This window comes from Podarcis melisellensis (genome assembly GCF_964234715.1).
Source record: "Podarcis melisellensis genome assembly, chromosome: 15".
Classification (NCBI taxonomy): Eukaryota; Metazoa; Chordata; class Lepidosauria; order Squamata; family Lacertidae; genus Podarcis; species Podarcis melisellensis.
In genome coordinates, this window is record NC_138532.1 from 6981557 (window position 1) to 6999762 (window position 18206).

Here is an 18206-nt window from a genome sequence, read left to right on the forward strand (position 1 = left end):
CTAGCAAATTGTGGCCCTTGGCAGGTCAATCCCCCGGATGCCCTTGGAAAGGAGTGCCAGGCTTTGCTCGGGTTGCCCCTTGTCTGCTTCCCCTTAACTGTGCCCACTCACCATTGGGAGAGCATACTGAGTGAGGAGTGAGTGAGCAGTACGTTGGTTGGGCTGCCATTCAGAGAGAGGGTCTGGGATGTAGTGGCAATGCCAGGTCAGACTCTGGGGCCCAGATAGCCCTCAGCAGGCAGGGAAGGATGAGGAGCTGAGGACAGGGCCCACCAGTACGTGCCTGGACAGGAATCCCCACAAAATTGTGCCCCCAGGGGACACGGCCTCCATGTCCTCCCAGGATGTTATGCCCCTGTGAGCCTATATGGATAATGGAAATTCTAATTTAATTTAAGGTTCACTGCAGGTTTTCAGAACTTGTCTTGGGCAGGAAATATAAAAGCAAAGAATTGTTTTTCACCTGGCTTAGGAAAGTGATGGAATAAATCTCTCATTTTCTGGTCCACGGTCATCTTGTGGGGCTTCTCTCTTAAAGTCTCTGTGTCTACTTTCTCCATTGCTTCCCAAGGATTGGTTGAGATTCAGGCTACAAGCTCACTCTTCTGCAGTTGTAGCTACTAAAAGAGAGGGATGTAAAATGTCAGAGGAGAGGCTGCAAAAATCCAAAGTTCCATTGATTGCCCTTCTGCACAATATCCCAGGATCAACATAGATGCATATGTACATAGGTAATTTTATTCATAAGCCACCTTTACATAGTTCAAACCATGGTCAAGGCGGCTAACAACATTGAAAAACTACATAATTACAACATAACAACCAAACCGAACAAGTTCCAAATAAGATCTAGTGAGATCTAAAATAAAATATCAGTATCAGTCAAAAAATCAGTATCAAAAATAGCAACAACCCACTGCCTAAACAATACCCCAGGACAAGGTCATTCAGCAGCCTCAGCTTTTGTAGTTGGAGTCCGTCCTGGCCCCACCCTCCCAGGCCAGGTGGAAGAGGCTTGCAAGGCAGGAAGGAAATCCTCCAGGACTCACAGCCAATATAAATTAGGCATGGTGAAGCAAGGCTAATTACGCAACCAATGTCCAGGAGTAAGAATACAGCAACAGAGAATCAGACGTTATGCCACTGGTATGAATTGATGCAATATAGCAGATCATTAAATCCGAGCTTCCGCCTTCTTGAAATTTAAAACAGATACACAGGCTTCCAGTTTCTATCAGGACAGGGGCTCTAGAGGTGAATTTTTAATCCTTTCCCTTGTGCTCGATCAAGCTTAACCCTCTGCCTCCAAACATTTGTACCCTCTTTAAGGGAAGAGGGAATGAAGGGCATCAATTTTTTTCCCTTGGTACAGACCTGCTGGGCTGGGGAGGTGATATATTTCTTCTAAAACCGTATATCCTGCACAAAAGAACATTACAAATTACAAAAATATCTCAAAATACCTTACAATAAATTCATTTTAAAAAATAGCGATGCCACTTACAGCCAAAGTAAAATGAGAATAAAGTAAACAGCAGTCCAGAATGTTTAGAAAGGAAAAACAAAAAGGACACCTGAATTAGTATTGTTAATTAGAATTAATTGACATTAAAATCAAGGAAATATGTCTCCCTCAGCTTCACTGCCCCCCACCCACCAAAAGACTATAATGATAGGTAGGGAAAATGGGTCTGAGGAAAGGCAAAACAGAGATTTCCTGCCTCTGAGATGATTTGGCATTTGAAGCAGACAATTTAGCATAGTCTTCCCTAATCTGAGGCCCTCCACATGTTGTGGACCACAGCTCCCATCAGTCTCAACCAGGATACCCAATGATCATGGATGATGGAAGCTGTAATACAACAATATCTGGAAGGCAAATAGCTGGGAAAGGCTATGATCTCAACTAGTTGCCTTCCAGATATTGCTGGATATCTGGATAGAAGGTTCAGAGAAATAATTGAGGAGATGCTACCTGTCCTGGTGTGAGGAAGTCCTGTGCCTGGCTATGAACTGTCTTCTCAGATTTACACAGCATCTTATAGCTTAGTCAGACCAGTGGGTGTGGTTTATATGCTCTATGGCACCTTATATGGCACAAACACTAATCCAAGTCTTGCAGCAGCAGCCAGCTGTTCCGAGAAGCTACAAATGCTGTGATAGTTCAAAAGCTGAGGTCTCCTCCCAACATCCTTTTTATTCTGCATTGGTGATCATTTATGCTCACGATGGTACTGAGGTGGTCATATGCAACCCCAGTTTCAATACTCTTTGAGACTAGTTGTTATTTTTATTCTTTATTAAATTTGTTATTTGCTTTATCTTGCCCAGGACAACCCAAAGCGACCTAGAACCAACCAACCAACCAACCAACCACCACAGATACAGTAGATACATTAAAGTCTATAGGAAAAAAGAAATACATTAACACTCCTCCCACTTCACAGATAGTTAAGGACTAAAGGCCTGGTAATAGAGGAAGGTTTTTGCTGGTGCCTAAAGATATGATTGTGCCAGGCGAGCCTCCCTGGGGAGAACATTTCACAAATGGAGAGACACTGCAGAAAAGGCCCATTCTCATGTTGCCACACGCCAGATCTCTTTTTGAGGGGGCACGCAAAGTAGAGCTGCAGATGGTGATCGCTGTGTCAAGGTCAGTTAAAATGTGAGAGGCAGTCCTTGAGATATTGTAGTCCAGTTTCTGGCTGATGTCACAATATATGTCTGTTGAGATCTTCAGCACTTCAGGACTGGGGAGCTGTTTGGGTGGGGGAAAGCCAGGATTTATGAGGTAAAATTCCTGGCAATGCACCTTAGGGGGTTCTGGGGAGTGCACAGTATTCCCTGGTGTTGCTTAAGCTCGCATCTAGAAAGGCAGTGCGGACACGACCTGGGAATTGTGTCCCTGCCATGGACGAATCGTCTCAGGCATGATTTGTGATCGGATCCTCATGAATTTGGAATATTGGCATTGATTATGGGACGCTCCTGAAATGGCATATGATAAAGGGCTGCAATTAATCAGCTGCCGAAAGGACTGGATTTGAGCCATGAAGGTATTTCAATGATTTTCAACAAGCGCAAAAATACAATAGCCAGAATGGAAGGGGAGGCAAGGCAATGTTTGTTTTGATGGTTCCTAAATGGTCTTTTTCTCTCTTGACCACCCCTGTAAAATGAAAGAATCATGGGCAGGTGTTTTGATGTTATCTGTTACTGAGGGAGAGAGGGGAGCCAACGATTTATGCTCAACAAAGGGTTCTAAAATTTCTTTTACACCCTACACTCTTGACCGAGGTTGAATGGATCTTATATAAATTTTCTTTGGACTGGATCCGGAGTGGAGAAGAGAACAATTTTCTAAGGACACATGGCAGGAGTTTATATATGTGACTTCGATCTTTAACTGCGAGCTATGGAAAATAATCCCCAGAATTTTAATGGCAGAGCAGACATCAACTTGGGGAGTTGTTTATAGCTCAGCAAGTCCTTGAACAACGGAAGGAATGTTTTCAAAGGAGTGGAATGGACCAAGAACAATGACAATCTCTCTTTACACCCGGTCTGATTACAGCCTGCTAGAAGGAATGAACACGTGAATTTTTTTAAAATATGTTTGCAAAATAAGAATGGTGCTGATTGTAAGGAAACAAGAAGGCTAGCCATGAAAATGGATTAAAACTAATAGAAGGATGAGAATGTGATTAAAGAAGAAGAAGTGGCAACATCAGGAAGCATTGGACATGTTTGTAACAGGAGCGGGAAACCTTATTATTATTATTGAAAAATTGTATTAAATTTAAATAATTTGGATCAATTTATTAAAATTCAGAAACTACACACACACAAGAATGAAATATTGTAGTCCTGAGCCTTTTAAAGCTTTATAGGTAAAAACCAGCACTAGGCTCCAGAAACTACTGTATTTTTCATCTATAAGACGCCCCCATGTATAAGCCCCCCCCTATTTTGAGGGACTCAGTTTCAAGAAAATGGGAGGAGATGGCCCAAAGTTGTTGAGCTTCTCTCCCCACACAGCTGCAAGCAGGAAACACTCCCTAGATTTGGTGGGTGCTTGGGGCCCCTAGAGTTGGCACCCCTGATCTTCATGTATTCTGTCAGAAGCTGGCCAGTTGCCGGCTTGAGAAAATGGCACACAAGAGGTAATTTACAGAAGATTTATTGCATACAAGCAATTAGCCTCTGACCTCTCTCCGAGCGTCCATATATCATGATCAAGTTGAGTCTTCTGAAGAGTACTTCCGGCTCCTGCGGAATATCCTGAACTTATCCCCTTACATTTATTGGTTCTTCATCTGTCTTGGACCCTTTCCATTGGCCGAGTTCTAGGACTGACGGTTTCAGCTACCTCCTCTTCCAGTGAAGAAATTCTCCCCCTCCCTTGTGCCATGAGAGGCTGAGATTCCTCAGATGCTAGCTCTCATCCTGCCCGCCTTCACTCTGTTGATGAGCTGCATTCCTGCCAGCTTCAGAGAGGGGAGGTGTTCGCCCACTGTGTCTAGCTGTCTGAGAAATCTGCCAGTCTCTTTGTTCTCCTTCTGCCTCCCTTCTTTCTAGCTCAGACTGCCCTTCCCAGTTTTGGGCTGTTGTGTCCATGACATATAGCTATTGAGGTTTCTTAAGCTTGTTCTGTTAGTGCTAAAGCTTTTGTACCTGTCCATATGCACCAAAGGTAGGTGGGAAGGAAATAGAGCACGTGGGGAAGGACAATGGAGCCACAGGTGTGCTTGAGTCAGACACAGATGAAAGCACTGCCGCCATATGCATTAAAATGTGTCCCAGAACACACCAAGCCTACTAGGTTATCGTGGGAAGTAGAGAGAGAGAGAAAGCAAGCAAGCAAGGGCAGAGTGAGCAACACTGAGTGACTGGAGATGAAAGACGAGTGACAGAAAGTGGGAAACACAGTGCCTGTGGCAAGAATGGAGGAGGAATGGAGTGGGTGAGAAAGTAGAAGGAGAAAGAAGAAGGTCGTGTGTGCTGGGAATGTCAGAAGGAATGTGTTTGGGCGAGTGATGGAGAGACTGAAGCAACATTGGCTGGAGAACAATTAAAAAGCACAAACAGCAGCTGTAAGGGAACTGAGGTAAATTAATATCAATATCACTATCACTATCAATAACAATAACAATATTTTTATTATTTATACGCCATCCATCTGGTCGGGTTTCTCTAGCCACTCTAGGTGGCTTACAGCTCATTAAAAAATGGTAAAACATTAGACATTAAAAAATTCCTGATACAGGGTTGCCTTCAGAAGTCCTCTAAAAGTCAGGTAGTTGTTTATTTTTTTTAATGAATATTTATTAGCATTTTCTATAATAAAACAAAAATAAACAAAAAATAACAAACATACAAAAATACAAAACTTAAAAACAATTAAAAACACATAAAATTTCAATTGCTTAATTTCTTTTAACTTATTTCTCAGACCTCCTCACACCTCCCCTTCTTGTATTCCAATTCAAATTATTAGCTCAGCAAATCCCTATTACTTATTTCTCAACTTTAACTTAGTAATTTATTTTAACATATTATTATTTTACTTTTTCTCTTTCATCCATTTCCTCAATTTATTTTTGCTAACCTCATTTTCATTTAATTTATTTCATTTTAAAAACCAGTTTTACCTTATCCAAACTTAAACATCAATACTTATACATCAATACTCATTCTTAAAACATTTTTTCTAAGATCGACCAAAATTCCCTTCTCACGAATTTCCCAGTTTTCATACCAATAACAAACAAAATAGAAACAGAATAAATTGTAATTATGTACCCTTTGGATTCCCAAACTCCACTCCCCCTTTCCCGGTTTCAGCCCCCAACAAATGTCCATCAGTCTTGATCTACTATCAGCCTGGAGATCTCACATCCGAGGCTCTTAATTCTCTCTCAATTCCTCTCTGCCGGTCTTTTTGATAGTCCTTAATATTGAACACCAAATCTCGGAGAAGCCCAACAGGATCCATGTTTCTTCCAGCCAGACCTCCATACTTAAAAGTGGAGCCTATAGGGTATTCCAAATCTTGTTTCTTACTCCTTTCAAGTCCAGAAACCCCCAAAGCTCCAACTTCCACCTTAATCAAATTTGTAATCCTTAGGTCTTCAGATCTCCACATAAGAAGATCTCTCCATTTCTCAATCTCCAATTCAGGCCAGACTTTCCACATCAAGTTTTTGTTTTCCTTTGTTGTCCTCATGTCAGGCCTCAAGCTCTCCTTTGACATCTGCAAAATTACAGCTCCTCCTTCCTTTTCTTCAGAGACAACATATGTCTCCTTCTCCAAATTCTCAAAGCTCTCAAGTTTCTCTGTTTGATCAGTTGCATAGGCTTCCTGATTCAAATCCTTATCAAATTCAATGATGTTATTTACTGTTAAGTCCAGAGTTGTAACATTTGTAGCCAAAACATCAATTTTGCCTTGTAACTTTCCCAAGAGAACAAATGCTCTGTCCAACTCAGCCTGGATTTTCCCTTCTCCAGCCATTCTTGTAATGTCCCAAAACCCCCTCTAGAGGGATTTTGGTTCCTTGATATTCCTTTCAGTTGATATCCAAAAATCAAGTTAGTTTGTATCAGCTCTTCCTTATTTTCAACAGATTGTAACAAAAATAACCAGCAGAAGCAACAGAAACAAAGTTCTCTTTTTTCCGTCTCGACAGCTAGTTTGACAGCTGTCAAACTCTTCAATACCTCATCAACAGGCTCTCTCGCGGAGCACTCCCGGGTCCGGGGGGGGGGTGACACTTCAGCTCCCAAAATTAGTTGTTTATTTCCTTGACCTCTGATGGGAGGGTGTTTCACAGGGCAGGCGCCACTACCGAGAAGGCCCTCTGCCTGGTTCTCTGTAACTTCACTTCTCACAGTGAAGGGCCCCGAAGTTGGACCTCAGTGTCCAGGCTGAATGATGGGGTGGAGACGCTCCTTCAGGTATACTGGGCTAAGGCTGTTTAGGGCTTTAAAGTTCAGCACCAGCACTTTGAATTGTTCTTGGAAACATACCAGGAGCCATTGTAGGTCTTTCAGGACTGGTGTTATATGGTCTTGGCGGCCACTCCTAGTCACCAGTCTAGCTGCCGCATTCTGGATTAGTTGTAGCTTCCGGGTCACCTTCAAAGGTAGCCCCATGTAGAGTGTATTGCAGTAGTCTAAGCGGCAGATAACCAGAGCATGTACCACTCTGGCGAGACAGTCTGCAGGCAGGTAGGGTCTCAGCCTGCGTACCAGATAGAGCTGGTAGACAGCTGCCCTGGACACAGAATTGACCTGCACCTCCATGGACAGCTGTGAGTCCAAAATGACTCCCAGACTGCACACCTGGTCCTTCAGGGGCACAGTTATGCCATTCAGTACCAGGGAGTCCTCCATACCTGCCTGACCCCTGTCCCCCCAAAAAACAGTACTTCTGTCTTGTCAGGATTCAACCTCAATCTGTTAGCCACCATCCATCCTCCAACCGCCTCAAAGCACTCATAAAGGACCTTCACCGCCTTCACTGGTTCCAATTTAAAAGAGAGGTAGAGCTGAGTATCATCTGCATACTGATGAATACCCAGCCCAAACACCCTGATGATCTCTCCCAGTGGCTTTTTAATGTTGAAAAGCATGGGGGAGAGGACGGAACCCCAAGGCACCCACACTCATCCCCTAACACCACTTTCTGAACACAGTCCAGGATAAAGGAGCGGAACCACTGTATGACAGTGCCCCCCGTTTCCAGCTCCTCTAGACCAGTGGTTTCCAACCTTTTTTTGACCATGCCCCACCTAAGCATCTCTAAAATCCTGATGCTCCCCCCGTGACATATCATTCTTATTATTCAAAAAGTGAGCTCATATTCACGTGGAGGAAGCCTAAAAGGCCATTAACGTGGTCGAAACAAGCTTCCAAAGAACATGGCATCCATGAAAGAGAAAAATAAAAGAACGAAAGGACAGTTGAAGGACTGAGGAAGAAATCACTAAGAAATTGTTACAATAATAATAATAATAATATGAAGTGATATGAAAAAATAGCAAAGAATGTTTCAAAACATAATAGAGAACTGAGGTGCATAAATATAAATTATTTTTAATGGAAGCTTTTTCTGTAATACTTTGATCATTTTAATTACTATACAATAAAATAAAGGTATTTAGCAAATTCAAAATACAATTTGAGCTCATCTCAAGATAAGTAGACTAAAGTTAGTGAGATACTTGTGCTTCATGCCTGCTGCAGAGAGATTTTATATTAGGCACCAATTTAGTCAGCTTCAGTCTCAAGTCTCCTCATTTAGTGATATCCAATTGATTTCTTTTCTTCAGTAGCAAATCATTTACAACTCTAAAGCCACATTCAGCTAAATATGAAGATAGGAACGGTAACAACCGTTTTCTTGCAAAGTCACTTGAATTTGGGTACAGTGGTACCTTGGGTTAAACACGCTTCAGTTTACATATGCTTCAGGTTACATTCGCTTCAGGTTACAGACTCCGCTAACCCAGAAATAGTACCTCAGGTTAAGAACTTTGCTTCAGTATGAGAACAGAAATCGCGCAGCGGCAGTGGGAGGCCCCATTAGCTAAAATGGTGCTTCAGGTTAAGAACAGTTTGAGGTTAAGAACAGACCTCCAGAATGAATTAAGTTCTTAACTCAAGGTACCACTGTGTTTAGTTTCTGTCTCATCACAAAGCCATGCCATCACTCCTTTTATATTGAACAAATGACATCGACCGTAATGTCAGAAAACCCACAAGTTGAAGTTTTGGACCTAGCTTCACTGCCTATGTCTCTTTACGACAAAAGAATACCAAACGTGCCACTGAATTGCTAACAAAAAGCCCTGGGAACACAGTTTTTAGTGAAGTTAAATAGCATTTACTATCATGGAATTGTGATCGAAGTTTATTTCATACTTACTATTTGTATTTAGAGTTCTATAGCAGTTATTATTATATTTGCCTCACATATAAAGCATGAGACCCACAAGAAAGTGTCCTAGTTTCCCTCATTGATAAATCGCAAATTTCCTGAGGTATCTGAATTCCCACCGATCACCAGTGCTCAGAGCAGGTAGAGGTCCAAAACACTGCTCCGAAAAATGGCGACCGCTCCAACTTAGCAGCTATGGAGTGGTCGCATTCAGGGGGAAGTTCCACAACTGTTGACTGAGCGCTCTTGAAGCGCTACTTCCCCCTGAATGCACCCAGTGTTTTTTATGTTTAGATAACTGTATATGAAGCCTCTAGAACCATAAGAAATGCAAAAAGTCATTGTTAATAACTCATTCTCGAATTGCTCCCCTTAAAAATCAAATTCCCCCCTGTGGGGCCTGTGCCCCATGTTGGGAACCACGGTTCTAGACGGTTCAGAACGATGCCATGGTCGATTGTATCAAAGGCCACTGAGAGATCCAGCAGAACTAGGAAACAGCTTTCACCTTTGTCCCAAGCCCACCAGAGATCAGACCAGCAAGACCAAGGCACTTTCAGTCCATGATGAGGCCTGAACCCTGATTGTAAGGGATCAAAATAGTCTACATCCTCCAGGCGTGCCTGGAATTGTTCAGCAACCATCCGCTCAATCACTTTGCCCAAGAATGGAAGATTTGAGACAGGAGGGTTGTTGGCTATATTGGCCAGGTCCAAAGATGGTTTTTTAAGAAGCGGTTTAATAACTGCCTCTTTCAGTGGGTCTGGGAAGGCTCCCACACAGAGGGAAGCATTCACCACCCCACGGAGCCCATTGCCCAGCCCTTCCTGGCTCGTATTTATGAGCCAGGATGGGCAAGGATCAAGGAGACAGGTGGTTGGTTTCACTCATCCAAGCAGCCTGTCCACATCTTCAGAGGTGACAGATTGGAAGTGATCCCATGCAACTTGACTAGACAGGACTCTAGGACTCTAGGTACAATTGCATGCAGAAATGTGAACATTAATGAGAAATTGGCACCAGAATGCTGATGAATATTCCTGAGGACTCTTTTTAAAACAAAATGAATGAACTTTATTACGGTCACAGACCAGGATAAAACAAAAACAAAAACATATAAATAAAATAGCAGTTAGGATTTTTTAAACTGATAAATGTTGGAGCAGATAAGGACTAAGAAACAAGCTTAGGATAAAACATCTGAATAAAATACGAGATTAAACACAAGGACTCTTTTTAAAACAAAATGCAAACTAATATGGAAATGAGGCGAACTGAACAAGAATAGAAAAATGAGAAACCGAGAGCAACCAAAATTGACATATCCAGCCATCCCTACTCTTGATAGATGCAATTTCCTTGTGTTTTTTGTAGCTTGAATGAATACTGGAAGTTCTGAACATGTTAGAACTGAAAGGCATTTTGTTACTTGATGAGGATATACATACATTGGCATTAAAACCTCCCTCCTCTTTCAGAAGTTCTAATCACCTTTTACTTTATCAAAATAAAACTGATTGATCTCAGCACCTCCTTGATGACTCAAACGAATCGGCTGGTTTGGCTCAGTCAAGGTGCTTAGGAACCAACCGGGGAATGCTGCGGATTCAAAGCTGCCAGTCTCTGTGCTGCTGCCACTTTTACAAAAGAAAGTGAAGTTCTTGTGTTCCTTGCCATCGTTGTAGAGATCCATAATGGCTTTACCCTATTTTAGATAAAAAAGCATACAAAAGGTTTAGTAGAAAGAAAGCTTGTGCTACATCACAAATGAACGCCACCAGTTGCCTGGTAGAAATCGAGACTTGGGGCTAAATCCCAATGATTGTAACTAAAGCATATACAAATTCAAAGTTTACTGGAAGCCTCAAGTTTAAATCTGGATTGTGTCATGAATACACCATGAATTTTTAATCTCCTGTTGTAAGCCGCCCAGAGTAGCTGGGGAAGCCCAGCCAGATGGGAGGGGTATAAGTGATAAATTATTATTATTATTATTATTATTATTATTATTATTATTACTACTACTACTACTACTACTACTAGTAGTACTTCACCAAGCATTCAGCCATGAGATAAGCCTTTCATTCAAAGGATGGGAGGACCTGTGGCCCTCTAGACGTTGTTGGACTACAATTCCTATCATCTCTGACCTGGATGGGGCTGATGGGAGTTAAAGTCCAACAAGATCTGACCCACCACTGGTTCTTCAGCTTCAATTCCTGTCTGCCTTTCATAAGTTTGAATCTTTGTTTATATACCAAAACAGGAATTGTTTCACTCCTGAATTTAAAAAACAAAACAGGAAATAGAACCGGAAGCTGGATAATTACAGAGACATTCATAACTAATGAAGAAGAGTGCAGAACGTACAATCAGGAAATGTTTGCTTTCACTAAAAGGACAGAAGCAACCCGTAAAAACCTCAGTAGATCTTTGCCTCTCCCAATAGACAGGCTAGGAAGACAAAGGAGAGGGAAGAAGCACAGAAGGATAACAGAGAGAAGAATGGAAGGCAGTGATTAAGAAAAAAGAGTGAGCAAACAGCAGAGAATATCTAAAATCTTTGTCATGGTGGATGCCACAGAACAAGCAGAAGAAATTTGAAACAATCGAATGTGGCTTTGAACCAGAAGTGAAACCCACCTCCAAGGTCAGCTGAGGTTGACCACCAGATTCACCACAGGAGAGGGTTTGTGCTCCATCTTGGGTGCCCAAAAAGATGGGGAATTTGTTTTCATCCATCTCTCTGTTGGGGGTCATAGCCACCAAGTAATCTGGAAGCAAAAAACAGGCAAAGATCAGTGTGACCATGGAAAAGTTATGGAGCACCACTTCTGACCCTACTTGAAGACAGTGCTGCTGTATCAGACACTTCCTGACACCTGGTTACCCAGTCCCAGAATTTGCACAAGTGTTCAATCGGTAACAGTGTAGGTCGCAGCTGTGAGATGAGAAGGGTTCATAATCATTGTAACCAAATAGATATCCTGCTTCATTAGCTAACCTCATTCATTCATACATGCATGCGTGCTCTGTGCCCTAGGTTATTCTGCTTATCTCTTTCTCCCATGGTTCAGGAGGGCAAGAACATGGTCAGAATCAAAACTCCTCTAAAAAGCAGGGGTCTTTAGTCAAAAGGAAACTGATACACACATCAGTAGAGGGAGTTGATGGATTTCACCTGGAGAAACCAGTCAAACTAGTGTCCTTGGGTTTCAGCCAGGTTGGATCCCATTGGATTAAAGCTGAAAACAGCCAGACAACTAGGCTGTCTCTATGGCAATATATAAACCTGTATTCTTAATACCAAATGAAAAAAGATACACTAGGAACACATTTAATGACTTGCACGCGCAATATATTAAGGATAGAGGAAGTCCTAGACTCACATCATAAACTCCACAATGTTGCCACCATGGAAAATATGTTGTGCCAACCACGGCTATCACCACTTCACACAAAAGGGGGAGAAAAGAATTGCAGCTCCAACACAGAAGAAAAAAGATATGTCTGAAAAGTTGCTTGTTCTTTCTTTAGAATATTCCAGTTTTTCTTGTGTGTTGATAAATTTGTGTTACTTCTTTTCATCACAGATCCTTCCCTTCGGTTAGGGAGCCCATGGCTCTATAGGGTTTGGGATATCAACCAGAAGTTCCGGTTCCTGAAGAACAACATGCTGGTAGCAGCTCCCAAAGATGGCAACTCACCCGGTAACAATGGTCATGATCCCTTCACATCTCACAGCTGTGACCTACACTGTTACCGATTGAACACTTGTGCAAATTCTGGGACTGGGTAACCAGGTGTCAGGAAGTGTCTGATACAGCAGCACTGTCTTCAACTAGGGTCAGAAATGGTGCTCCTTAACTTTCCATGGTCACACCCCACTCTTATCATACTGATCTTTGCCTGTTTTTTGGTTCCAGATTACTTGGTGGCTATGACCCCCAACAGAGGGATAACCCCAAAAGATGGAAACACATTTGCCATCTTTTTGGGCACCCAAGATGGAGCACAAACCCTCTCCTATGGTGAACCTGGTGGTGAACCTCAGCTGACCCTGGAGGTCGGTTTCACTTCTGATTCAAAGCCACATTCGATTGTTTCAGATTTCTTCTGCTTGTTCTGTGGCATCCACCATGACAAAGATTTTAGATATTCTCTGTTGTTTGCTCACTCTTTTTTCTTTATCAGGGAATCCAATGGACATCTTTGCTAAATCACTGCATTCCATTCTTCTCTCTGTTATCCTTCTGTGCTTCTTCCCTCTCCTTTGTCTTCCTAGCCTGTCTATTGGGAGAAGAAAAGATCTACTGAAGTTTTTTAGGGCTGCTTAGTGGAAGCAAACACTTCCTGATTGTACGTTCTGCACTCTTCTCCATTAGTTATGAATTTCTCCTTAATTATCCAGCTTCTGTTTCTATTTCCTGTTTTGTATTTCTAAATTCAGTAGTGAAACCTTCCTGTTTTGGTATATAAACAAAGATTCAAACTTATGAAAGGCAGACAGGAATTGAAGCTGAAGAACCAGTGGTGGTTCAGATCTTGTTGGACCTTAACTCCCATCGGCCCCATCCTGAACAGCCAATGGTCAGAGATTATAGGAATTGTAGTCCAACAACGTCTAGAGGGCCACAGGTCCTCCCATCCTTTGAATGAAAGGCTTATCTCATGGCTGAATGCTTGGTGTAATAATAATAATAATAATAATAATAATAATAATAATAATAATTTATCACTTATACCCCTCCCATCTGGCTGGGCTTCCCCAGCTACTCTGGGCGGCTTACAACAGGAGATTAAAAATTCATGGTGTATTCATGGCATAATCCAGATTTTAACTTGGGGCTTCCAGTAAACTTTGAATGTGTATATGCTTTGGTTACAATCATTGGGATTTAGCCCCAAGTCTCACTTTCTCCCAGGCAAAAGATGGCATTCATTTGTGATGCAGCACAACCTTTCTTTCTACTAAACCTTTTGTATGCTTTTTTTTATCTTAAATAGCGTAAAGCCATTATGGATCTCTACAACGATGGCAAGGAACACAAGAACATCACTTTTTTTTCCTAAAAGTGGCATCCGAATAGAGATTGGCAGCTTTGAATCTGCAGCATTCCCCGGTTGGTTCCTAAGCACCTTGACTGAGCCAAACCAGCCGATTCGTTTGAGTCATCAAGGAGGTGCTGAGATCACTCAGTTTTATTTTGAAAAAGTAAAAGGTGATTAGAACTTCTGAAAGAGGAGGGAGGTTTTAATGCCAATGTATGTATATCCTATCAAGTAACAAAATGCCTTTCAGTTCTAACATGTTCAGAACTTCCAGTATTCACTCAAGCTACAAAAACACAAGGAAATTGCAGCTATCATTTTTACGGAAAGGTAAAAGGTTCACTCTGACCGCTGAACAGTCAGACTTGGCAAAGAAAGCAGACTTCTTTTGAAGCTAAAAGGTAAAGGACCCCTGACAGTTAAGTACAGTTGTGAACGATTCTGGGGTTGTGGGGTCCCTCGTTTTACTGGCTGAGGGAGACGATGTTTGTCTGCAGACAGTTTTTCTGGGTCATGTGGCCAGCATGACTAAGCCGCTTCTGATGAAACCAGAGCAGCGCAGGGAAACATTGTTTACCTTCCCGGTGGAGCACTACCTATTTATCTACTTGCACTTTTTGGGTGTACTTTCAAACTGCTAGGTTGCCAGGAGCTGGGACCGAGCAATGGGAACTCACCTCATTGCGGGGATTTGAACCGCCGACCTTCTGATCGGCACATTGCAGCTGTGTTTCCAGGAAAGGAAAGGAGTTAAACATGTCCAAGAGAGACCCCTAGTGACTAAAAAATGTACAGAGGTGCTTATTGTATACAATGGAATTTAAAGGTGCTTTATAGATAATGATTTTAAAGGCAATCAAAATCCATAAAAGACTGTCTGTCCTCAGATAGTACTATTTATGCGGGGACCTAAAAAGGCACCCTAAAAGCTGAGTAGAGAGAGTTTGTCTGAACAGAAGACAGCTAAGAATTCTTAATACTGTGATAATAGGGAAAACTGCTTTAGAAAGGACAAGACAACTGGATTTATGAACTTGAAGATAAGAGACAGACAGTTACCTTGGGGATGGGTTGCCCTGCACATCTCAAAATAGCCCAGAGCAGAGACACTTTTGAGCAATAGAGAATAATGCTTTGGAAAATGTAAGTTTGTAAGATTGCTCTTAAGGGACCAAAGACAGAATATACCTCAAAAGCTAAAACTAGGGTATGCTAATAGGGACACCCCAACACTGAAAGTAACACCAGAAAGTAAGTCTCCAAGGCTAAATACTTGTAAAGAGTGAACTGTGAGTGAACTATGCCAACCTGACCTGACCTGACCAGCTGAACTGCTGTAGGAAGCTAGGAAGCTGGAAAGCCCCCTAACTCAAGGGGAGCACCCTTATCTAGGGGGCATGCTTTGAGGATCAAAGTCTCCAGTATTGTACGATTGCCAAATGTATACAGTGGTGCCTCGCAAGACGAAAAGAATCTGTTCCGCGATTCGCTTCGTCTAGCGGTTTTGTCGTCTTGCGAAGCAAGCCCACTGACAGCTTAGCGGATTAGCGCTACAGCGGTCTAGCAGCTTCTAGCGATCAGCTGTTAAGCGGCTTATCAGCGGATCAGCTGTTAAGCGGCTTAGCGGCTTAGGAAAAGGGGGGGAAAGTGGAAAAAACCCGCAGGGACTCGCAATATTTTTTCGTCTTGCGAAGCAACCCCATAGGGAAATTCGTTTTGCGAAGCGCCTCCAAAACGGAAAACCCTTTCATCTAGCGGGTTTTCCATCTTGCGAGGCGTTCGTCTTGCGGGGAACCACTGTACATCAGACAGGTTCCTTGACTCGCTGCAAATCCTATGCTATAAATTATGCCAGAATCTTAGCTTGAAAATGTTCCTATGTCATATACAGCTTGTCTTTGACCAATTGGGGTTTTCCACATCTTCTCTGTGAGGGAGCAGAGAGAGAGAGAGTGACTACAGACTTTAAAAACCCGTGTATAATTCTTGATCGGTGTGCTGCTGGTCGGCATCCCATGCTACAGCACGCACCCATCTGCGCAAATGACCTAATAAAGCCTTCCTAATTTACCAATATTGTCCAAGATAATTTTATTTTTAAGACTTTCAAAGCATTAAGTCTTGGGGGCCATTATTTCATTTCTAACAAAAACCAACTTATACAACCAGCATTGCAGAAGGCTCTGTCTCCACCTCTCTCTCTTAAAGACTAAAAAAAAATGTTATATGGATTCAGAGGTGTTTCTAATCCTGAACACCTTTTGAATACAAGAGGTAAAATCCACCTGGGCATTCTCAAAAGGGCCTGAGAGATGCTGAAGAAGGTGAGGGAGGAGACTTTTGCCTGTAAAAGCTTGTTGTTTTGCTTCACTTTTCCAAGTGTCAGCTTCTGGGAACAATGGGATGCCACAAGCCTTACTCAAGCATCCTGGTACATAAAGTTTCCTTGAGCATGCAAATCACACCCACCAGTGCCATTAAGCAGCTATGAAATGTTGCGTAAAGTCCAGGAGAGACTTCAGAGAGGGATCTTTCACACTAAGGCACAGTACTTTCTCACATCAGCGCCTTCAGTTATTGCTCTGGACTTTCTACCCGTGTGTTAGAACAGGGGGCAGACTTTGGTAATATGTCGCCCTGAGCAAAGCTATAATTTGGCACCTCCCCTTAAATATTTCTTATTTTCACAAAACTTCATTTTGGTGCAGTTGCTTTTTATGAATCTTCTCAGTAGGTACCTGCATAAATATAGCCTTCCTTCAATCCTTCCACACCCACACTGCCCTAAATCTGGCACTGGTTAGAATTACAGATAGGTAGCCGTGTTGGTCTGCCATAGTCAGAGATTCCACATCCATAGTAGCTAGTATAGTATTGTATACTATATATTATATTGTATTGTATACTATATATATATTGTATACTATACTAGCTACTATGGATGTGGAATCTCTGTATACCAACATCCCACACAACGATGGTTTACAAGCTATAAGGAACACCATTTCAGATAAAACCACAGCGGACTTTGCCACCAAACTCTGCCAATTTGTCCTTACCCACAACAACTTCAAATTCGGCGATGACCTGTTCCTTCAGATCAGCGGCACAGCTATGGGCACCCGCATGGCCCCACAGTATGCCAACATCTTCATGGCAGATTTAGAACGTTTCCTAAACTCCTACCCACTCAAACCTCTCTTGTACCTGCGATACATTGACGATATTTTTATCATCTGGACACATGGTCAACAGACCCTGGACACCTTCCACCAGAAATTCAATGATTTTCACCCCACAATCAACCTAACAATGAATCAATCTATGCAAGAAATACATTTTTTGGACACTACTATAAAAATACAGGATGGGCGCATAGACACCACCTTATACCGTAAACCAACCGACCGACAAACATATCTACATGCCTCTAGCTACCATCCCAAACATACCAAACAGTCCATTGTATATAGCCAGGCACTACGTTACAGCCGCATCTGTTCCAATTCTACAGACAGAGACTCTCACCTAAGAGATCTACAGCAAACCTTTTTAGAACTAAAATACCCAGCAGATGAAGTTAGACAACAGATCAACAGAGCCAGACTGATACCCAGAGAGAACTTGCTGCAAGACAGACCCAAAAAAGAAAATAACAGAACACCTCTAGTCATCACATACAGCTCCCAAGTTAAAACAGTACAACGCATCATCAGAGATCTACAACCTCTCCTGGACAATGACAGTTCTCTTTCTCAAGCTCTGGGAGGAAGACCTTTCATTGCCTACAGACAGCCACCCAACCTTAAACAACTCCTAACCCACAATAATACTACAACCAGACCTAACACGGACACTGGCACCAGAGCCTGCAATAAACCCAGATGCCAACTTTGCTGCCACATACACCTGGACAACACCATTACTGGCCCCAACAACATCACACATACCATCTCGGGACTATTTAATTGCTCATCGTCTAACATTGTGTATGCCATCAAATGCCAACAGTATCCTTCAGCTCTCTATATTGGACAAACAGGCCAGACCTTACGCCAAAGAATAAACGGACATAAATCGGACATCAGGAATCACAAGACAGAGAAACCAGTAGGAGAACACTTCAATCTCCCAGGACATTCTATACATGATCTCAAAGTAGCTGTTTTACTACAAAGGAATTTCAGAAATAGACTGGAAAGAGAAGCTGCTG

The 18206-nt window shown here is 42.3% G+C and overlaps 1 protein-coding gene across 5 annotated transcripts in view; it reads right to left on the reverse strand.

The window, feature by feature from the left end:
* Positions 1–18206, reverse strand: part of LOC309358234 (interleukin-36 receptor antagonist protein-like) — a 47980-nt gene that overhangs the window by 3314 nt on the left and 26460 nt on the right. Inside the window, exons 1-3 of one of the 5 annotated variants that reach the window (XM_081891195.1) lie at positions 1976–2009; positions 1505–1547; positions 464–620 (exon numbers count right to left, since the gene is read on the reverse strand). In XM_081891195.1, coding sequence (XP_081747321.1) covers positions 464–560 — 97 coding nt within the window. In that variant the 5' untranslated portion in view covers positions 561–620; positions 1505–1547; positions 1976–2009. Of the gene's footprint in view, positions 1–463; positions 621–1504; positions 1548–1975; positions 2061–18206 lie in introns of those variants that run through there. The other 4 variants (XM_081891196.1, XM_081891194.1, XM_081891198.1 and 1 more) reach the window with 4 other exon arrangements.